Source organism: Trachurus japonicus, chromosome 1 (assembly GCF_045865225.1).
Source record: "Trachurus japonicus isolate A0001 chromosome 1, Traja_1.0".
Lineage (NCBI taxonomy): Eukaryota > Metazoa > Chordata > Actinopteri > Carangiformes > Carangidae > Trachurus > Trachurus japonicus.
The window spans coordinates 18,196,072-18,219,601 of record NC_140907.1 but is presented as its reverse complement, the minus strand read 5'-3'; the positions used below and the strand labels follow the sequence as shown (position 1 = coordinate 18,219,601).

General features: G+C 43.4%; 1 protein-coding gene across 5 annotated transcripts; it reads right to left on the bottom strand.

Annotated features, from left to right (window-relative positions):
• Positions 1-428: 428 nt before the first annotated feature.
• Positions 429-23,530, bottom strand: fam184b (family with sequence similarity 184 member B). Of its 5 annotated transcripts, none has more exons than XM_085777956.1 (18): positions 22,934-23,530; positions 17,587-17,775; positions 14,752-15,426; positions 13,975-14,110; positions 13,360-13,511; positions 12,097-12,630; positions 11,136-11,243; positions 10,733-11,034; positions 9,500-9,638; positions 8,161-8,280; positions 7,768-7,900; positions 7,246-7,376; positions 6,861-6,976; positions 6,204-6,560; positions 5,957-6,071; positions 4,124-4,231; positions 2,677-3,077; positions 429-1,094 (listed from the first exon to the last, which is right to left on the bottom strand). In XM_085777956.1, the coding sequence occupies exons 1-18, from the start codon at positions 23,081-23,083 to the stop codon at positions 1,022-1,024; spliced, it is 3,939 nt and encodes a 1,312-aa protein (XP_085634082.1). In that variant the 5' UTR covers positions 23,084-23,530; the 3' UTR covers positions 429-1,021. The 5 variants fall into 5 exon arrangements, with proteins under 5 accessions (XP_085634082.1, XP_085634057.1, XP_085634077.1 ...); XM_085777931.1 differs by having other exon boundaries at positions 5,957-6,083; positions 8,158-8,280; positions 22,934-23,528; XM_085777951.1 differs by having other exon boundaries at positions 8,158-8,280; positions 22,934-23,528.

The following is a 23,530-nucleotide window of genomic DNA, read 5'->3' as shown; positions in this document are numbered from 1 at the left end:
TCAGTTTGCATAGACCCCAAATAAAGATCCTTGTTGTCTATTAATGGAGATCTTTATATTTTCTTTATAGATCTTTATATTACCCGCAGTGATTCAGACATGGGTCAAGGTTATGGTAATGAATTAGTTATATTTGTACATACAGTAACAATATGATATAAATGTCAACGCAATATTTGGAGGTTTCAGTTTCAGCTGCCCCTCCTTCCTAAAATAATTTAGAAATCTTTGAAAAAAAATCTCAACACCTCAGAAACCCTGCTTATCAATCAGTTTTCAATAAATATTTCTCTGCCATATACATTTTCATATCCATACCACCCACCTCAAACATACTGTAGGTAACATCTTGAGCGCTGAGGAGGAACAGACGTAATACAACATTCCCTTTTGCTCTTAGTTAAAGCCCACATACAAAGAGGAGACGCTTACAAAAACAAAATATTTTATTCAATTTGTTCATTAAGATTTTTATACATTTTTGCATTGAAACAAGCTTCATTTTGGTATGGTGAGTCATGTGTGTCCGTCTTGACGAGGATCTTGATTGAATATGTCGAATGCTTCCATACTCAAAGACACACTTGGTTGTAGATTTTAAGAAATGTACACTTGCCTGGAATAACCATGTGATGAGATCAGAGCAAAAGTTGCATTAAAAAAGGAAGACTGCTTTAAAAAAAACACATATGGAGACATTCCCAACTATACAAACAAGATCCGGCAGGCCTATGTTCTGAGAAGAGGTCAGGCATGTGTTCGAGAAGCACTTTTTGGTTGAGCTTTGAGGTGACGTTTGAGATGGCCTTGCTGGTGATGAGCCCATATGTTTGTTAATGTTGTTATATCTGTGTGTGTGTGTGTGTTCATCTGTGTTTTAAATATTTTGTGTGTGTGAGTGAATGTGGAGGCAAACAGATGTGTAAAAAGCAATGAACTGTATACGAGGAGATGTACTACTTGCAGCTGCTGTGTGTGCGTGTGTTTGTGTGTGTGTGTGTGTGTGTGTGTGTGGTTGTGCTCAGAAGGAGAAGTATTTGGTGAACCACTCCTGCCTCAGCCCCTCTGTCCCCCTCGGCTCCAGATATGGGCCCCTACAACACACAAAACACACACACTTACAATTGAATATGACATTGTATTTACTTTTAAATGATTAAAAAACACACATGTAATCTTGAGAGGTGCCTGGTTGGGCTTAAAGGCAAACTTAAAAAAAAAAAACACAATCGAAAACTGTAGAAAACTACACACTGACGACTCAAAACTCAAATCCAAGCAAATAATCAAAGGTTAATTTAAGAATATGTTCATAAAAAAATCTAACTAAAACTACTGTAGTAATCATAAAGGCTTTATGAAAAGTGAATGTCTCCTAAATTTATTTCATAGAGTAGGGCCAGGACCAATATGGGATTTTTGGGATTCCGTTATCATCTTGATAACTGATTGATTGGCCAATATTCCTTATGTTATATAAAATATATATAAACACACTTTCTTTTTTTTAGTGATTATTCAAATATGTTTTAAACATTTGTGACAGACATGTATTGGAGGCTCAACATTTTGCCATTTATTATTAAACAATGTTTAAAATTGGCCTCAGTGAACTCTTGAAAAAAGATAGAATGGATAAAACAGTGAGCGGACATCAATTCTATAGAGTCTGCAAATTCACCTGCAAAGTCTGGTTCAACAAAAGGGTTACCGCATCGAATCTGACGTGTCTGAGAAAGACTCAATCCGTCGGGCCGCAGTTATAAAAGCCTTGTTTTTTTCTGCTGTTGACAGTAACACTAGTTATAACTTTTCTTGTTGCTGATTGCAGGATGTCAGGAGACATTTTACATCTTTAAACTAAAAGTGAGATTGGTGCGACAGTGGATTGTGCTGCAGGAGGCTGTTAAATCATGTTGTGTGAAGTTTCAGTCAGCACCATCAGACCTGCAGCAAACACTGTCACCACCACTGCCACGGTGCCAGCCAGGCTCATCGTGTTGGTTTCAGCAAAAACACAAAATAACGCAAAGAATTTGTGATTTTTAACCTGTTAACCAAGCCATCCATTTTATGTAGCTCACCTCAAATGGGTTACATCATTTTAATAAATATATCTCTGGGGATTAAAGTTATATAATGCAAGGGAAAATTTGGGAAAAAATAGACATAATACAGTAATAAAACATTCTAAATTCATAATTTCATACTTTGCAAGGCATGTCTGTGAAACACATACTAAATGGCATGCTATTGTCTATCAAAATGTCTTTATAAAGCTTTAATTGTAATCTGATTAATTCTTACAGAAAACCTAGAGGTCAAACTTAAAAAAAAAGAAATTATTCTGAAAATCTATTTGATAACTATCTGAATAAAATTTACAGGGCAAAACTACAAATTAAAGGAAAAAATATATGAAAACTCATAGCTAGCAAAATGTTGTCAAGAAAATACAATCAAATCCATGTCATCTTAACTCTGTATTTGAATTTTGAATTTTGAATTTATTAAAGGATAGCCCCTTGAGATGTAGCATCTCATTTTCGAGGGGGTCCCTGCTGAAATATCTGTCTTAATAAGTTGAAATTAATGCATCAGAGTAATGAAAGTGCAGCTTTTCCTTCTTTTTAAATGTGTAACGTTACAGCCAAGTTAATATCAAAGTGTCCATACCTGACTGACTGGGCCTGCAGGTGTGCATGGGGCTCCTGGCAGGAGGGGGACACGTATCGGATCCCGGTCTGCGGTGACGGGCAGACGGGCAGCGGGGCGGTGGGAGCCGGGGTCGGAGGGATGCAGGAGGTGCGGGATCTGGTGGAGCGAGAGAGGGAGGGGGAGGAATGTTGGCTGAGGGAGAGGGAGGTGTGCTTGTGTGGGAGAGAGGAGGTGGAGTAGTGGGCCGAGGTCTGGGGATGGGAGCTGGACTGGTGGGGTAGGGTCGAGGAGGAGTGCTGCTGATGGACGGAGGAGGAGGAGGAAGAGGAGGAAGAGGACTGGGGGAGGAAGATGCTCCTGTCATAAGTACCGGCGCTGGGGATGCTGGTGACACGAGGAGGAGACTCCACGCGCTTCCTCTGTCAGAAGAACAAACAGGTGAGTTTATGTTGGAGGTTGTTCATTTTTAAGTTTGGACCTTTTCATTTGAATGACATGAATCACAAAGCACGCAATGAAATTAATGTTATTAAACCAAACCCATGAGAACTAACAATTACTAACAATCCTTACTGTATTTCTATATCTTATGTATGAGGATTAGATATTAGCTATTTATGTATTTAGATTTCACAGTTGAAACTGATCAATATGTCAGTCTGGAAGAAGAAAAGAGGATTTGTTAAGATGCATTATAAATAAAGTCAGTTTTTTTGTTCAAAGTAAAAAAAAAAAAAAAAAATGATATCGACTTTTGAATAAGATGATGCAAAAAACTGATCACGCATGAAACATATGAATGCGTCAGTTAGTTTGAGAAAATATAAACTGTAAATTAATTGCTATGTATTTTGCACATAAATGTTATCTGAAAGAAAACAGACATCTTTTCTTTTATGCATTACTGCTAGATGACTGTGTTGTAAATGTGAGTGCAGCCGCCTCTCAAGTCGACAGAAGGTGCTTGTTTGATATCAAAAACATTGTGGGGGGGAGTATCATTTCAAATCGTGTCAGTAAACAGGAGATTTACCATCCCAGCTGTTCTCCGATCGTTTCACCAGAACTGACATCCAACAGTATAATGTAGGCACACTGGATCTTGTAAGATGCTTTGATTCTTGATATACATTTAGGTTATTATCCAGATTAAGAATATATGATTCAAGGTTATACTTCATTGAGGTTGTTTTGGTTTTTTTGTGGTGGGGTATTCTAAGAGTTTACTACAAAGAAATACTTCACACAGGTCTGTGTCTTTGTTGGCCAGATGTTATGTAATTGTGTGCGGTGTGATGGACGCGGAGGAGCCACTCTGGCGATCTGTCCACTGGGTGAACTGGAACATTTCGCTGCCTCGTGCTGCAGAGACAGAAGTTGGCCTCAGCCCAGCGAGCCCTTCTGGCTGGAAGGAGGCTCGTTTTGATGAATACATAATGTGCACGAGCTGAACAGACAAACTCACCCTCATGGTTGGCGTGACGCTCCCGGGGCGGGACTTGCTGTCACGGAGCCTGAGGGTGCTGCTGTCCCCGGCAACGGGAGGGTGGAGCTGCAGCTGATGCCTCTCTTCCTAGAGGGAAGGAGGACGAGGAAGGACTTTCATTGGCCTTATTCACAGTTGGTGTTGTTGTTGTTGTATTAGAGTTGTATCTGGAGGGTGTACTTGTTTGCTAAGCCGCCTCACGCCACACAGATGGTAGACACAGCACCCTGGCAGAGGACACTTTGGAAAATGCAGTTCTGTCCTATGCGTACATGACCACGGACCATTACTGAAGACAGTTTGATGTGACTGGGTTTGAGGAATGGCATTTTATAAACTAGCCCTGGTTACTCTAGGAGTTACTATGACTTGGCACCATGGGTGCAGATCCCAGGGGGGACGGGGGGGACATGTCCCCCCCAATTTCTGAAAAACATGAATTGTCCCCCCCAATAAAAATACCCTAAATTATTCAAAATTTAACAAATGTATTTTCAGACTTCACATTCTTCACATTTTAGATTCACATCTAAAAAGAAATTATTGAAATGGTGGAACAAATAACCAGAGCAGAAATTTCTGGTCTCCTTCACTACGATGCAAATGAATGAGTAGTTTCTCACACAGACACTGATGACATCAGCAGGCTTTAAATTTAAAAAAAACGACACCCTCAATCTTAAGATTCATATCAATTAATCATGCATAAAGTAGTCCCATACACTGGGAGAAAAGGAAGATGGTGAGAAGAATTGAGGATCTGGGAAGGTCAGTGGGAGGCAAAAGATAAGGAGGTGAGTAGATATTATATGTCCGAGACCTTTAAAATTATAATTTACTAATATAACAGCAGTGATACCGCTGTTGGCTGTTTAGGACAAATAAACAAGAAAGGTATAAGCACAATAAATTAACTTTTTAAATGATATGGTGAGCCTCTACCAAGTTGTGATTTATGGTGGCATGTTATGAGCTGCATACGGGCAAAAAAAAAAAAATCACTTTTGTGTCCCCCCCAATCCTGACATCGTATCTGCACCCCTGCTTGGCACAATGTTAGCCTACCGCTGATCTCAACGTTAGTCGCTGAGTTTTATATGACACAGTTCTCAACTAGCACTCTTTGAAAGATTGTTTTTGCATGTCGCAGAAAAGGGTTGAACAACAAAGCCCCCTGATGGGAGTGACAGCAAGGACAAAGCAGGTAAATGTTACGCATCTTGACCTCGTGGGCCACCGGGACGCCGCCCACCAGCTCCACATGCATGAGAGCCGGACCTGGAATAGGACCTCCAACTAACACATTTTTTTCTTTCTTTTAAACTGTGAGTAAAATAATCTGTCCTTCAGTTGTTTTGTTCAAGTACAAAACCACAAAATATAACAGAAAACAAAGAAAATCAGCAGAGGCAGCAGCCAGAGATTGTTCTGCTTGAAAAATGGCTGAAACAAATGACCCATTTTAAAACAGTTGGAGCATTTTCCAAGAACAGATATCATGACCTGCTTGGCTCATTTCACCCAAAAATTCTTGAACAAAATATTTATCGTTTAAACTTTTTTTTTTTTTAAATTCCCAGAGCCACAGTGGAAAGGGAAAATAAAATCATGGTGTATTTAATTCTGTTGGTTTATGTATGCTCATGTTCACCATAATAGAGGAAGATGTCGCCCCATGCATCTGTGTGACTCACTGCTCAGTGCTTTTAGAGGATTAGGCTACACCAGGCTTTGAATCAATTAATTGTTGACGATAAGAAAAAGTAAGATGTCTGGTTTAGACGAGCGAGGGATCAGGAGGGCGGTCCTCACCACCAGTCGTTTAATGAGCTGGTCTCTCTCAGACAGCCTCTCCTGGAGTCTCCCCAGCTGCAGGTCGTCGCAGCGCGGCTCCCTCCTCCTGCACCGTTCCTCCCGCTCACGCAGCCTGCAGTTAAATCATATACACAAACACACACACTTTCTCACATACCTGCACTCAAGGGCATTTGTCCAATTTCAACCCCTGTGTGTTTTTTTTTTAGTTTGAACTCAACGCGCTGCTCTGCTCTCTACTCACTCGTTCTCCAAGGCTACTATTCGCGCCTGCAGGTGCGTCTGGGCGCTGCTGTACTCGGACACCAGACTCTGCATCTCCTTCTTGTGCTCCCTCCTGATCTTCTCCACCTCCTCTCTCCTCTTGTCCTCCTCCCGCTCCTTCTTTTTCTCCTCGTCCTCCTCCTCCTCTTTTACGTCTTCCTCTTTCCTCTCCTCCCAGTGTTTCTGTGACTCCTCCAGTTTCTCCATCTCCACCCTCAGTTTCTCCACTTCCTCCTTCAGACGTTGTGCTTCTTCCTCCAGTTGGGCGTCTCTCTTCTTCCTCAGTTCTACAGTTTCCTCCTCTTTCTCTTCAGTTTCGACATTCTTCTGTATTGATCTGGGAAGGGAAGGTAGTTATAGAAACAAAGGGATGCTGATGGCCACAGAATCACAGAAATACTTCTGCTAATATGTTATTCCTGGATTATTTCCATGTACGTTTACTGTAGTGCTCTAGTACACACACACACACACACACACATACATATATATATACTCTTATTTACTCTGTATTTCAGTGTTTCTCTCACAGCTTTTCTGACATTTAGTGGAGAAAAAAAACATCAGCAGAATAACTGGTAAGGAAATCGTTAGAGCTGAGATCTTCTTCACATCCCTGCTGCACTTCTTTCCTTACTTTTCCTTCAGTTGTTTCTTGAGAGTTGCATTCTCTCTCTGCAGCTCCAGCATGGCACAACGACTCTCATCCAGCTGCCGCTCAAACACCTGGTTCTGGTTCTGCTGCTTCAGATCCTGCACACACACACACACACACACACACACACACACACACACACACACACACACAAGCATGCACATAATGGATAATATGTATAATATAGTGTGCATGGTGCAGGCTGTGTATGAGAGACGAGTAAACTAAGTGAGAGACAAGTTATAATGCACCAAAAACAGAATGAGAGGTGTTGATTTATTTCACAACTTGTCTCTCATTTAATATTTAACAGTGTGTTTAACCGTTGCAGTGTGTGTGTGTGTGTGTGTGTGTGTGTGTGTCTCACCTGTTGCAGAGCCATCATCTGTGTGTGTGCTTGTAGCTGGGCCTGCAGGTCCTCTATCTGCTGCATGTGTCTCTGGGTCATCTGTCTGCTCCACTCTGTGTGCTGCTGGGTCAACTCTGCACGCTGCTTATCTGATACATCACACACACACACACACACACACACACACACGCACACACACACACACACGCACACACACACACGCACACACACACACGCACGCACACACACAACAAAAGCACATACAGAAAGCAAAATCAATTTGGCCCACTGTTACAGGTACCCTTCTGCTGTTGCCATGGTGAAGTGTATCCATGGCAATAGCAAGTTCACTGTCGAATTTAAAATCTCCATGTGTACAATCACTGTGTGTGCGTGTGTGTGTAGTTGCTCATTTGTACATGCTGTATGTGTCTGCACAGCGTGTTACTGCCTGTGTGTGTTTATGCTGATTCTCATGCATGTTTGTGTGTACGTGTGCATGTGTGTGTGTGTGTGTGTGTGTGTGTGTGTGTGTGTTACCTAGCTCCAGGTGGTGCATTGTCAGTAGTCTGTTCCTCTCAGACAGCACATCTTCTTTCGCTTTCTTTTCTAACGTCTGCAGAGCCATGGTGTGACTGTGTCTCTCCTCAGCTAAAGACTGGGATTGGGGCTCCTCCAACACATTAACACACATTTACAAAAGCTGCATTCTTTAGACTCACAAAAAGCCTCGTCTGTAGTACACTAAAACTTGCCAGACACGCACATAGGATCATAGATAAATCCGCACACACTGGTAGAATAACACTACGTTGCCTCTCCTCTCTGAGCTCTCCAGCACTATCATCAAAGCTGCTAAATTATTCATTACAGAGAAAACCTGTGAAGGAGAGTACACAAAAAAATGTGTGTGCAATCTTGTGTAGCTACTACCTGCAGCAGATCCCTCAGCTTTTTGTTTATCTCTTTGGTCTCCTGGACCTCCTTCCTCAGCCTGTCAATTTCGGGGTTGCCATGGCAATCGTCTCCTTGGCACGCCTTCTTTTCCTCCACCTGCATTCGCGAGAAATTATGAGCGAGGGATTTGAAGTCTGCACGTGACGTCAGAGTAATCCTGAGATGATGAATTTGCCGCAGGCATTGAATTAAGTGTGAGATGATACTTTTGTTTTAGAATTTGCAGACTCCGACAGCTTTCCTAAAATAAATAAATAAAACAAAGGATTCATTTGTGGACTCAAAGCAGGCTTACGAAACTAATTAAAAGAGCACTCCAGCGATTTAATATTGCATTTCCATAACACTGGGGAACACAGAGGAGGCTGATTTTATTCTGGTAAAATGTCTCTCAGACAAAGCCCAGACATCCAGGTGATATAAGTAAGGTCATTTTATCAGAGTTTCCACAGGCTGACAAGTACTTGTCATAAAATAAACTGATACTGATGTGTAAAATCGGTTTTGCCATCAGTTTTTGACACATAACTTTATAACCCAAATTAAGGTGGCACAGTCATTAGAAGGCAGCCAAATGCAGAGAACTGTATCGCATCCTCAACATGTCGTTCTGACAACTATTTGGCAACAGTATTTGTTAGTCTGTTAATCGTTTCAGTCATTCTTTGAGGAAAGATGCCAAATACTTGCTTATGGAAGCTTCTTAAAAGTGAGAGTTTGCTGTTTCCCTCTGATAGTAAACTGGATGTCTTTGGGTACTAGAGTGTCGGTTCGACAAAATAAAACACAATGAAGAGATCTAATAGGTATTTTTACCCGATATAATTTCCCTTTTTAAAAAAATATATAAAGGAAAAAGATTAATTAAGAAAACAACCCTCAGATCAAACGATTATTACATAGCAACCATTTGCTGTAGTCCACAACTAACCAACAACAGCAGTTTCACCCAATTCAGTCCACTAATCTGATTAATTTTAGGTGGATCTTGACACTGACCCTGAGTCCTGTTCTGCTCCTGCTGACTATTAGGTTTCTCTCTATAATGTTGTAATGTTTAGACCTCACTTTGCAAAGTGCCCTGAAGCAATGTGTGTTGTGACCTGGTGCTGTATAAACAAAATAAAAAATCAATTAAAGTGAATCGAATGAACTTTCATTATGTGATTCACACCCACGTCTTAGACCATTTCAGCAATTACAAGAAAGTAAAGTCGAAATACAGTAGTATATCAATATGATTATGAAGCTACAATTAAAACTCCTAAGAGGAAAATCAAAAGACCAAAGGCTCTTTATTATTTAAGAGACTCACCTCGTCCAGTTGACCCTGCAGCTCGGACATTTGGGTCTGCATCTCCTGCTCTCGGTTCTGCCATCTCTGTTCGCTCTCTGCAACTGCAGCATTCATTTCTATCCTGAACTCTGCTCTGAGACGATCCTCACACTCTGCCCTGAAGGTATGCATCAGAAGGAGACGGGAGGCAGAGTTAACCTACATGCAGAATTGCTACATGTCTTTATTTCTTACCACACTGTACTGTTTGGCTGTGCTTGAGCGGTGTAGTCATTTTTATGTTTTCTTTTGCTTCCACCTCATTTTGAAAGGATTGTTTTTTATTAAGTTTTATGTCTAGTAGACAGCCTGTGCATAATACTACCATGATTATTTCTTGCCTACCTGCGTAAAACCTGTTTTTTCCTTGTCCTACTAAAGGATTAGTCCCCAATTGTATTTCAGGAGAAGAAACGGTAACACTTTACAATAAGGGTCCCTTAATTAACATTAGTTAGTACATTATTAAGCATTAATATATAAACTAATGTTAATTAATGCTGAGTAATGCATACATAATGATAACTCATTACATTATTCAACTTTATTGTTACTTAATAATTCATTATCTAACTTTGAGTAGTAAACATTAATGAACTGCTTACTAATAGGCTACATTAATGAATGTGTTTCCTAATGCTAAGTAATACATAATAATGATTGTTAATATATCTGTAAACAGTTCATTAATGCTTAATAATGTAAGTAACGTTAATTAAGGGACCCTTATTGTAAAGTGTTACCGAAGAAACTTGTAGTTATATCGGTCTTTATAAATATGTGCATCTGAATGTCCAGTCAAAACTTATTGAGGATTTTTGACACAATAAAAGTAATGTGCTGTTTTAAAAAATATAGATGTGAATGTATATTTGTGTTTCACCATATGAGCCAGGACATACCAATTGCGCATTGCCTTTACAGCAAATGTTTACTTGCTATATGGATTTAATTTTAATCCAAATTTTTCATCTGTTCTTGCCAACACACATTTCAGCACACGGAGCTCATTCAAATTAAACTGTATCGAATTGAAGCGAGGAAAACATGCTGTAGGTTGCTGTGAGCTGCAATTTCAATGATTCGCCTCTCAACTTTGATCTTCTCCAGTGATCACTTAGGAGGCGGAGGGCAGGGGGAGATCACAAGCAGAGTCAAGGCTCTGTAATGTAAGCCTAAGCGGTTCTGGCAGGTCCGTGTTTACTCCGCTACCTGATCCGGTCCTCGGTGTGCCGCTGGCTCTGCTCTAGAAGGCTCCTTTCCGTGTTCAGTCGGCTCTGTTCCAGGACTTTCTCCTCCAGCCGGTGTTTGTCAGCTCTCAGGGAGGCTATCTCTCTCTGCTGCCTGTCCCACTGCTTCTCTGCGTCCTCCTGGACCCGAGCCAGTCGACTCCGAGTCTGATGAAGCTCTTCCTCCAGACGAGAGCAGTGCGGCCCACACGAGGCCGCGGCTTCGGGCGCCGCCTTGTCTTTCTTCTCCTGTTGCTGTTGGATGGCTGACTCCAGCCGACAAATCTGAGAATGCAGAAACAATTCACATACTGCTGGTTAGAAATGAAAAACAGCTTCATACGATTTTATTTGAGCTGATATAAAAAGCACATTTGACCTCTGACCTCATTAGTAGCATCTTTGAGTTTTGTCCGCAGCTCCTCTCGTTCCTTCTCCAGCTCGTTGCGTAGCTCCTCACCAGCTCTCCTCTCCTCCTCCAAACGTGTACATACCTTCAAAGAATATTCATCCCCATCAAAATCATTATTACATTATCCTCCTTTTATCACTTTAACCCCACCGTACTATCATGTCATTATCACTACGCCTAGTTAATAATTACTCATGATGAAGTGCACATTATTAGAGGCTCAAAGGGCAGACAATTATGTGATAGAATCTTTTTATATTTCTACATGTATACTGAGAGCAAAAGATTTTCATTAATCTCACTCACTCACTTTTCTCAGGTTTATGGGTCAAGGAAAATCTGATTAAAACAGCTGGGTGAGCCTAATTTCTAAGTTTGTTCAACAAAGTTTTTTCTAAATGAGCATATCATTAGTGCATCGCACAGATTCAGAGCAGGGAAAGTTTTACTGCCGCAGCTGTGTGACAGGACTCACGGCAGTTCATCTCTGTATCCAAAATAATTACATCCAAAGTCTGACTGAAAGTGAAACTAAAATAATTAAGCCTGTATGAGCTCGCTGCCACAGCTGAACAGCAGGCTATTTTTAAAATTCTGATACAAGTGCACACTACGGCAAAACTGTCCTCTTTTGCTACAGAGCCTGTGCTCTCACTGCACCGTCGGTCCACGGGAAGAAAGAAGAAAGGTGCGAATATCCCTCCAGGTTGAGGTATCAGATCACAAATACTAATATATTGAACACAGTCTGGGGTTTAACCATAAACATACAGGATCAATTAATAATTAATCAATAATAATTAACTGTACATGACCTGATTTTCCCTGACCTGGACTCCATTGTGCATGTGAACATAGATGCTATAGAAATAGATGGTAGATGCTTTTCTAAGGTTATTAGTTGAATGAAACTCTGCCCCCTGACAGATGCTGACCTCTTGGTTGGTCTTCTTCTCTGAGCTCAGAGCTTCTTGGACGCTGTGCAGTTCGGCCGCGTGTCTCCTCATCACCTCCTCGATGGCCTTCCTAACCTGCTCCTTCAGCCGCTTCCTGTCCTCCTCGGCCTTCTCCACCAACCTCTTCTTCTCCTCCTCCAGCTTCTGCTGCACGTTGGCTCTCTCCGCCTCCACCTGCTCGATGTTCTTGTCCAACTGGGAACGAACGCGAACCCTCTCGACCTCCAGCTCTTTGCGCTGCCGCTCCAGCTCTTCCTCCTTTTCCCTTCGCAGGCGCTCCTTGATCTCCTCCACCTCCTTGTGCAGCCCTTCCTTCTCCTCCTCTCTCTCCCTGCGCAGCGTGTTCCTGTCCTTCTCAAACTGGTCCCTCTCCCTCTGTAGGCTCTCTCTTTCTTTGTCAATTTCCTTCTGCAGTTTGTCCCTCTCGTCATCGGCGTGCTTCTGGATGCGACGCAGCTCCTCTGTCTGGGCTCTCACCATCTCTGAGCGCAAACTGGACAGGGCCTCAGCGTGCTATAAACACACACACACACACACACACACACACACACACACACACACACTCAGTGCCCACTTTATAAGGTACAACTGTTTGACATAACAGATCAGCCTCAAATTGTGCATTTATAAGTTTATCATGTTCAGTTTTTAGTAGGGATGTCACGATTATAAATTTTCTTGGTACGATTATTGTCAGAGAAATAATCACGGTGTTACGATTATCACGATTATTATGCATTAATTAATTTCACAACATTATGAATGTGTAAAATCAAATATAGTCAAAATATAACTACATTACTCATTGTTTACACAAAATATTTCAAGTATCTATTACAGTAATATATGACCAATTATTAATCCCCAGGGGAAGTGTTTGAAATATTCTGGTCATAAACTGTTATCTATACCAACTTTTAACGTTTATTTTAATCATTTTTTGTTTTGTTTTGCTTTTTTTAAATTAAAAATGACACGCTAACATTTAAATTCCTACCAATTTAATGTTACGTTAGGTAAATGGACCAGTATCTGTGCATTTACCTTTATTTTGATGCACATCTGCCGATATGGTTCCAACATAATTTTTTTGGGGAAGTATGGGTATTTAGGAATCTTTACGATTAAATAATTGTGCCGTTTAATACCGCGATTAATTGTGAAAACAAAGTAATTGTGGCATCCCTAGTTTTTAGTGTTAGAAAATAAAACTAGCAATAGACACTCATACTGGACTGTTACCTGGCGAATCTGCCGGGCGTGGTCGCTGTTTCTGCCGCTGCTCTGTAGCTCCAGTTCTCTGTTCCTGCTCTGCAGACGACTCGCCTGGCTCCTCAGTTCCTCCACCTCGGAGCACACACACACCTCACAGCCTCCACGGTTCAACAGCTCCTCTAACACACAGAGAACACACACACGGCACACACCAAATTAACACCAGCAAATGCCCCAGATGTAAACACAAACACACACGCACAAAACATGCACGAGTATGTATTGATTGATTATGCACAACAGAGGAGAGGCAGAATGGAAGAACTGCAGACCAATACGGACTGAGGAAAGGCCAAAAACAAAACTCATTCTCATGCAATAAATAAAATTCAGGCTGTTTTTGCTGACTGTGTATGATGACACTTTGATGAAACTGTTTGCCTTTGCGGAGGATGAATAATGTGTGTTTGTTGCATTTTCCGTATATATTATATTGGCGTGAGGCAAAAACTTGATTAATCCTGAGTCAGCATGAATAATGGTAATGCACTGAGCTCAGCTGAATCTCAGCGACGTGATCTTTCTCCAGCGGACAGGTGGGCAAGGCGGACACAGACGGCGAGAGGCAGACTGGAGGACTACCTGCTCTGCTCTGCAGCTCGTCTTCCTGCAGCAGCAGCCTCTCCTTGGCAACCGCCAGCTCCTCCTCCGCCCGTTTGGCCACGCCCTCGGCCTCGGACACGCGCCTCCGATCCAGCTCCAGCTCCTCCTCCAGGTCCTGGAGGGAGGCACGAGGGGCCCGGGAGGGAGGGAGGGAGGGAGGGAGGGAGTGTGGAGCGAGGGCAGGTAAAGGAGGGCGACGCAGAGGAAGTATTGTGAGTTAGCAAAGAACCACAGGGGAATAGAATAAGGGAGAAAAGACAGATGAGGGAGAGAGGGAGAGAGAAGCTGACAGCAAAAAATTGACACAGATAAGGTGGAAGAAGAGAAAGAACACAAGTCAGGGAGAGGGAGCGAAATAGAACAAAAAAAAATGGGGGGATGAAATGTGGTGAGTCAGGAAGCTATCTGGCCCAGCTGTGAGCCTTTAATGGTCTGCTGTGAGGGCTTATGTCAGCTCTGTGCCAGCTCTCGTAGGGCGTCTTAATGCTCATGCGTGAGGTGGTAATGGTGGTGGTGCAGCGAATCTACCCTGCTCAAACTACTCATTAGCAGATAGTTGGCAGTGGGAATAGCACTCAGAGGGCAGCCTGTGGTTACACAAGCAAGATACCTCCCTTCTCTCCCCTCTCTCTCTCTCTTTCTCTGCTTCTACCCCCCTCATCCTTCCCATCAAACCTCCTCCTTCCCCATGCAGTCAGTCCCCCTTTTATGGTTTTTAGTGAGGGTGGAGACACTAGAAAGTGAGTGTGTGTTTACCTGTATTCGCTCCTGCAGCTTCACCGTGTTCCTCTTGCTCTCAGCCAGCCTCTCCAGGTGACTTTCCACCTCGGCCTCAGCCCTCTTCACTCTTTCTCTCAGAGCGCTGTGCATTCCTTTCTTCTCCTCCTCTTCCCTCTCCTCCCACCTCTGCCGCTCCTCCCTCCACTCTGCCTCCATCTTCTTCCTCACGTCCTCGTTCTCCTCGCTCAGATTGTTCACCTTTTGCTCCCATTGCTCCCGTTCCTCTTTCACCGCTTGCCTCTTCCTCTCCTCCGCTCGATCCCTCTCCTCCTTCAGGGCCTTCACCTCCAGTAAGAGTGCTTTTACTCGTTCCAAGTCCTTGCGCTCCTCTGTTTGTTTCTCCTCCTCGTCCTTCTTGTTGTCCTTGTCTTCTCTTTGTCTCTCCTCCTCTTTCCTTTCTTTATCCTCATCGGCAGCTTTCTGCAGCTCATCGCATTTGGCATCCAGCGTCTGGATCTGCTCCTTGGCCTTCTCCAGTTCCATGCTCAACCTCAGGCTCTCCTCCTGCGTAGCGCTGTTCTGGGCCCTGGCCTCCTGGAGCTCTTCCTCCGCCGCTTGGAGCCGCTCCTCAAACCTTTTCCTCAGCTCCACCTCGGTTTCCCGCTCCCTCTCCTCTGCCAGGATGCGGAAGCACTCGAAGTCTGCCTGCACCTGGGGGCACAGAGGACGACACGTTCCTCCGCTGCACTTTCACACAAACTGACTGGTAAATGAGTAAACACCCCCTGTAACTGTGTAAGACACACTCTTCTGTTAGAACTGCCTAAATGGATTCATATTTCTCCCAAAAGCAATAGTCTGTGCCATGGTAAATCCCACAGCTCAGGTCTTTCATGAGGGCACGGACTCTGACTGTCCTGTACCACTGTGTCTTACGTAAAAACGTTGCTCTCAGGTTTAGCGGCTGCTCAGATCACTGGAGTGAACAGAGAGGGCAACGTGTTTACAAAAGACGTGAAAGAGGTCAAACTGTGGCCATAAAAGCAAATTAGCTTCAGTGTTTGACATTCAAACAATACTCAGTATGAGACATAACATCATTACCAGTGCTGCACTGTCTGAGCCGCACATTCATTTCTAAAGACGATAAACTATTATTCGGCTTGCCACAAAATTGAAACAGAATTCAAAAGTAACTTTAAATATTAAACAAGGTCTCCTAGAAATAAAAGACAGGGAGATGTTTTTTAACATCTTATCTTGTCAGTCTATAATTTCTCCCACTGAAGTTTCTTAGGCTTTTGTTCTTGTAATTGTAAAGGAAAATACAAAAGTTGCGTTTAAACACAGGTATCATTGAGTCGTTATTGTAAGCTTCATTCTTGGTGTAAGTTGAATTGTACGAGTACAACATTTTTGGTGCTGACCTGCTCACCACTGACTGAGTACTCTCAAGGTTTAATAAGGAATGAACTGTAAGTTATTAAAGCAGAAGTAAGTGGTCCGGTCGTTTTCGCTAATGCTGCGTTCCAGGCAGGCTTTTGAAATCGTAAATTACAGCTTCAAGTCACAACTTACGACTTTGTAGCGTTTCAGGCAACCCACTCGTGTTTTTCCGACCTGTTTTACCGGTGAAAGTCACTATAACGGCCACTCGTAACTTCCGACCGGTGAACTCGTACCAGATCGAACTGGTACCACTTCACGGTCGGAAAAAATACGAGTTTCCTTGAACGCACCATAACAGTCCTCGTCCCTACGTCGCCACATTCACGGCGTTCCTTGGCTGCACACACAGCCCTGCATGCCGTTCTCTCTCCTCATTGGATAAAAACTGTAGGATACGATAAATGTTTTCTCCTCGGCTCAGAGCAGAGCAGAGGGACTGACAGACCCGTGTTTCGGTTCAAACACTCTATGTAAGTGATTGCTTTCGGAAGATATAACTATTTAAGACTTATATTAACACAAATATATCACTTACTTCTGCTTTAAGTTATTCATTGGAAGTGAAGAAACACTATATCCTTATAATCAGTATCAAAGCTCTTTCCCGTAAATGTCTTGGAAATTATTAGAATATTATTCAGAAATCACAAGTTTGTAACTTTTTTTTAAATATCTGGGCACTTCTGAGTGTGTTGTTGTACTGATATGGTTCAACATAATCTCTTCCCTAACTGCACTCTGACTCTGACAGTGTATTCCTCCTTTTGTTAATGTATTCATCTTGTCTGGCCCATTTTCCACTATGTTTACTCACCAAAAATACAAAAGCTATTTGGCCATTCTTGTCTGTGCAAAACAGAGCCCACCGGCTTCAGCCATTAAATGACTATTCATGTATTTGCTAGTCGGTGTTTACAGTTGTTTCCTTAAAACACACTTTATGCACACTTGTCTGCTATGAATCTGTACCAAAATATAAAAAAAATATATAACAGACCAAAGAGGAAAACATTTCCCAGACAACAAACAAGCCAGACAGATGAGCAAGGCCAAACATTTCAAAATAAAAGTTTATGGTCTGTGTACATCTTTTATCTCTTTACTTGTTAAGATGCATCTTTTTTTCCCCCTAAAAGAGCTCATAAGAAAGTCATGTGGGTATTTATGATTCATGTTGATGTTTTATTATGGTGCACAGCATGTAAATTAGGCATTAAGAGCATGAGGACTGGATAAAGTCTAAACTGGGTTGACTGTTGTAGGTCACATTAGGGCCGGGTTTGATTTGCTGCTCCTGCTGGGAGTTAACACATTAAATTACAGCAATACAACATGCCCTTGAATGAGGTCGGCTCATCTCATGATCTGGGAGATAAGAATGCACACATGCACACACAGATGGACACACACACATGCACTCACCTGTGCCCCAACTCTCTGCTGCTCATCCAGAGACACCTGCAGCTCAAGGAGGCGTGTCCTTAGCACTGTCCCCTCCCCTTCGTGACACGTATCCATCAGGATGCGGTGCAGCTCCTCGTGATGGGCTTGGCTCAAGGCCAGCAGCGCCGCCTCCTGCTCCTCATTCTTCATGTTCAGAGAGTAAATCACCTGGAGAGTGTCAACAACAGACGGAGAGAGAATTACTGTAACAGGCATTCATGTTTCTTTGCCCTAAAGAAGTAGATTTTGTAAAAATGTGATTAAGGTTTAGGATCTTTTCTTTAGCAGCTATACAGGGAGTGACTGCTGTGCCACCACTGTCCTCGACTGTCGCTGGATTATGAAAATATCTCATATTGATGTGCGTCGTCAAAAACAGTCTATGTGCCCCAGAAACTGTGGATCACAGTGTTCTAATGTTCATTAATTACTCTTGTTCATCATTAAGCGTTGTGTGTGCTTGGTTTGGCCTGCTGTGCCTTAGCTGGGCATAACTGCTGTGTATTTTATGAAGCCAGTCTGCTTCCTTCGCTGTGGTTTTCTGTCTGTAGAGTAAAGTGATTGAGGAAAACGTGCTTTTCTGTAGCATTTCCTCCATTTTCGGAATAAATCAAAGCCAAAACAGTTCTCTTTTATTTTGTTTCAGTGGACTAGACAAATACTTTCCCCCCTCAAATAATATTTAAATTGGGTGATAAATCTGCCCTTTCAGTCTGAAGACAGAATATAAAACTGTTCTCTTGTTGATTATATTTGAGTTTTGTGCACAATTTGACTTTTCTCATTCTTTTATGTGACTGACAGGATTCAAACAACACTATTATTGTGTGGTGGAAAGTTTGTCTCAGAGTTGATTTCAGGTCAAAATCTGACTTGGTCACAGTTAACAGCCTCTTGGATACAGATGATTTACTACACAGGGTTTCTTTCCTGATGCATCTGAGATACATGACAAACAACAGGAAAACTGACACCAGTCTTGTCCACAAACACAGAAATTATGGAGCCGATATTTAGAGCCCATAACAAATGTTAAACAGAACATGACTGATGTGGAAACACAATCATCTCCACACACAGCTAAGCAACAACGCTGCCAACGTGCGTGTGTATCTAGTGTAACAAAAGGCCAGAGAGGGAATATATATACTCTGGCTTCATGCAGTGTTTCTCCTGCCTGACAACATGTGTGGCTTCTCTGTCCCTCTTCCCTATTTAGACTGTGACTAACACATGAAATATGGTCTGTTTCACCCCACTATTCACTTCACCCTCTACGCCATGTCTACAGTGTCATCAACCACTCCCCCTGACCCTGACGTCTCACTTACCCACTGGCGTGTGTGTTTGTGTGTGTGTGCACGAGCATGGGTGTAAGCAGGGGACACATGGGCTCATATTTTACCCAGACGCCTCTCTGTCTGCAGCACACAGCTGGCACAGCACTGCCGGACATTCCCTCAGAGAGAGAGAGAGTGTGTTACCTCTCTCTTGAACACACACACACACTTGAATGGCCTCAATGTTATCAGTTGCCATCAATCTACGACGTATCTCCTATAATCCAACACCTTATATTGATGATGCATATGACATCTTCCCAAATCCTGATCACAAACTCACCTATCCCTCTCCTGTCAGTCAAACACTCGTACTGTATGTCACGCTGACTATTCAATCACGTCATAGCGCATGAACTTTGGCTCCCGAACTATGACTCATGACTCGGAGGAAGGAAGGTGACTCTGAATCGAGGGCAGGCTCTGTGTGTGTGTGTGTGCGTGTGTGTATGTGTGTGTGTGCGCGCTGTTCTTGGCTGTCCCCTTTGGCCAGTTTACAAGTGGGAGCGAGAAGGGAAGAAGGCAAAAACAAAAACATATTTAGATCGACCTGGAGGTCAGGACCCCCTGAAGCCAGATTGTAGGCCATGTAGTGTACACGACCTACGACAAGATACACCACATGTCCAACATCGTACACACACTTTGACATTACATCCATATGTGAAACATTTTATTCCAAAGCCATGAGCATTAATATTGCTGCTCCACCAGCTCCACTCCTCTGGGACCACTCTTCCACAAAGATTGGATTCAGCACATCTGCAATGTGAGGCGCTGATGTCAGGTCATCCGTCCTGGCTTCACTGATGCACCAATTAATCCCGAAGGTGATAGATAGGGTTGAAAATGATTTTTATAAAGGGTTGGGTCTTGCAGTGGTCATGCATTATCTCCATTAGATCCTGAGCAGTGTGCTCTCAGTTAGCAGATCTGACTTGGTGCACTTACAGGCTAGCAGAATTGTGTGTCGCCACACAAAACAGGTATTAAAACTGCCCAGTACAAACAATCTGTTTAAATCTGTTGTACATGTTATGTTATGCTGTTTTTGTCCTTTTGTGAAAACAGCATGTTTGGTGATTTATTCTTTCAGCTACTATAATCCCTACTCACAACCTACAGTACAGTATGAATCACACTGTACTGCACTGGTTTCTGAATAAATGGAAGTTGTATTGTGTTTTTTAAAGTATAACCCCATTTTTTTCCAGTGGCCCCCGTGCACTGTAACACACGACTACATCACATGACTCTACCAAAAAAACCTGAACTATAACTTTATTAGACCTATGGTTTTCTGTATGGGAATATTTTTTGAAGACTGTTGTCACAAAGTCAAAAGAGCAAAAAAGAAGTAAGTGTTAGACACTACACAGTCAACAGGCTAAACACTATATATAGATCCATGTTGAGGTTTGTGAAACTTTGGTGTGACTTCAGATTTCAGTGTGATAACGATTGGGATTAGATGCAGTGCCTCACTTTGATTCAGCTTTCTGGGTGTAAATTCTTAAGACACTTGGCATGGCAGCTTGGTCAGAGAGTGGCGAGAGCCTCTTGCTACTGTAAATCCTTCCTCAAGATCCCCATATTGATCCTACCAGTCGATAATGCTATTCATGTATCCTCACAAGCCAGTGCCCGTGCTTATTGACAATAACTTCATAGTCAGCAAAGCATGAAATTAATATTCTGTCTACAGTGTAAAGGAGAGTCGACACAACGCTGTTGAAACAGGAGTGAGATGTAGAGTGAATGGTTGGTGCACAGAGGAGAGGTTAGGCAAAGAGACAAGCACGCATGCACACACACACACTTTCTCTTACATCAGCCCTCTCTCCCACACACACACACACACACACACACACACACACACACATACACCTCCACAGATATCAAAGAGGGTAGCGGGTGTGGTGGATTACAAAGCAGGGAACATTGTGACAGTGTAAGCTAGATAAGTACAGGAAATCACATAGACAGAATTAGAGCTGCCAATCAAAAGAGTCCATCCACACACACACACACACACACACACACACACACACACACACACACACACACACACACACACACACACACACACATCATGCTGCTGTTGGTCTTTGTGAGTCATGTGAAAAAAGACTTGTCTTCTGCATTCATGTGGGTGTGTGTGTCTCTTCGCGCACAAGCTTATGTGAACATTCACAACAGCTGGCCTGACATGGTCAGCTCTCGCTTTCTTCCCATTGGCCTGTTCCGCCATGTAAACACACTCTGATGTGCTACTGGTTTATCTTTAGCAGCACCCATTCAACCAGGGCAGGCCACTCTCACTGGAAGAGAGAGAGAGAGCGAAGGGGGGGGGGGGGGTTAGGGAAGCATAGGCTACGTGAGTGTAGATGGGTGAGCGGAGGAGTGCAGGACAGACAGACTGCAAGTGCAATACAGTGTGTGTGTGTGGTTGTGTGTGTGTGTGTGTGAGACGGTAGGGTTTATCAAATATATAAGGTTACTACAGCTGACCCATTTCCCTTTTCCTCTCCACTCCACACCCCGTCCCAAAACACTCAAATAAACCATGTGTCACATGCCCAGCATCCCAAGGCTTACACCTCCTATCAGATTGGATGACTCTTATACTTCCGCTGTGGTCATTGCAGAGCTAAAGCGGGTTGGCAGAGCATTGCATAAAGTTTCAAGAGAGAGAAACAAGTCCAGGCTTCTGAGAAGAGATATTAGGATGGATGGAGGGGGCAGGAGGGTGGGTGGGAGGTTGGGGGGTGGGGGGGTTGTTGCAGGAGATGTAGTGGGACTAGGCTGGAGGATTTCTGTAACAAGGACAGACACAAGTGCTGACCCCTCATCTGTGTCATCTCTGTCTGTGCCTGTGTGTCTGTGTATGAGAAGAAGCCATTCAAACAACACACACAGTAACACTGCAGTGTGTATTGCAACGCACTGCACACATTTGTTCTTGGACACACACACACACACACCTATGGGCTACACAGAGGTGAAGTCATAAGGGAAGAAGGGAAGTGCACAGTCATCAGTAATTGTCATAGCTCAACAAGCGACGGGTCATGCCCTGCCTCTGTAAGCATTATTGTGAAGCACAGAGAGGGAGAGTCCCCTTATAGCAACGCTTACTGTATGTAAAAAGCAGAGCAGATACACAGCCACTGCTGCAGCTGCCCAGCATCCCTGCCTGCACACATGCATGGAGGAAGGCATACAGCAGATTACTGATAAAGATATGATTATGATCATGGCCGAAGTCTCATTGATTATTCAATTAATGCATTCATCATAATTACAAACACCTACATGGTTACATATCTTACATCACTGTTCATTGAGGCTACCTCTGGATGCTTTTTTCCCCTAGTATTTGTCAAACAAAGATTATGAATATTGGGGCTTTGGCATTTTGTGTAAAATGTGCAATTCTTTTTTTTTTCCTTCTTCTTTTTTATCTTAGCAAATCGATGCAAGGTGAAGATAGTGCACAAATCAACTGATTATTGCATCACTGTTAATTGCTGCTCCATAGGTTTGGATGTTAAATTGCTCTCTATCTGCAGCCTACACCTTACAGCTCGTAGTGATGAAGCCTAATTACTGTGTCACGAAGGCGAAAACCCTGCTCCAAGTTTCCCAGTCGTTATCCCAAGAGATAATAATGATGATTTGAAACACAGTGTCCACATCTAATGTTGATTAAGCCCATATGAGCTGCCCACAACTGTGATATTTGCACTCTACGGGTCTTTTTTTTTATCTCCTACATCATGTTATCCTATCTAGATCCAACATTTTATTGCAGTGGTGTAGCCTACCTACTTCTAGTAAAATGCAGGTCGCCTTTATCAGTGCGTAATTATGGCAGATAGATAGTCAGGCAGCCATCAGATCATCCAATCAGCCTGACACACTCCGTGACAGCGGCGTGTCCGCCTCCCCCCTCTCTCTCTCCCGCTGTCACCGGCAGGTCTTACCTTGGTGAGCTGAGCGATCTTCTTGCACATCTTGCTGTGCATCTGGTAGTCGTACAGCTCCTGCTCGATGTTGGGGAACTCTGCCGCAGTCCCGTTAACGGAGGAGCCCGGCCCGGGGGGCTGAGCAGCCTTACCGGCGCCTGAAGCCATAATGAAACCTCCTCCACCACCTCCACCACCACCCCACTCCCCGCGCTCCCCCGGGGGAACTTCCCGGACCGGAGGAGAGTCAGAAATGCTCCTGCCGCCTCTCGGATGAAAAATCCCACCAGAATCGTGTCAACTTTTTACTCCTGCATCTCATCCCTGTGTCTGCTGCAGACCCGCTCCCGTAAACAGCAGCTCGCTGGAAAACATTTGGTAGTAAATCGGCGGGGCTCTCCTCCTCCTCCTCCTCCTGCGTTCCGGTTTGTGCCCCCCTCTCCCGCTGTCCGCCCGGTGATCGCGGAGGTCACACACTGGAAGTCCATCGGGGACGCGCTCGCGCCAACCGACCCTTCCCCACTGCCAGTAGATTTTTTTTTTTTTCCTACTCGAAGGGGGAGCGCTCGAGGATGAAGGCGTACAGTCCAACCACCTGTCTCGCGGCAGGGGCGG

Excerpts from the sequence above, each read along its gene's own strand:
- fam184b (XM_085777931.1), bottom strand. The coding sequence starts at position 23,083 with ATGGCTTCAGGCGCCGGTAAGGCTGCTCAGCCCCCCGGGCCGGGCTCC. Across the intron at positions 15,427-17,586 it reads AGCAGAGAGTTGGGGCACAG|GTGCAGGCAGACTTCGAGTG; the intron begins GTGAGTGCATGT and ends CTGTGCCCCCAG. Across the intron at positions 7,377-7,767 it reads AATGCACCACCTGGAGCTAG|ATAAGCAGCGTGCAGAGTTG; the intron begins GTAACACACACA and ends GTGATGTATCAG.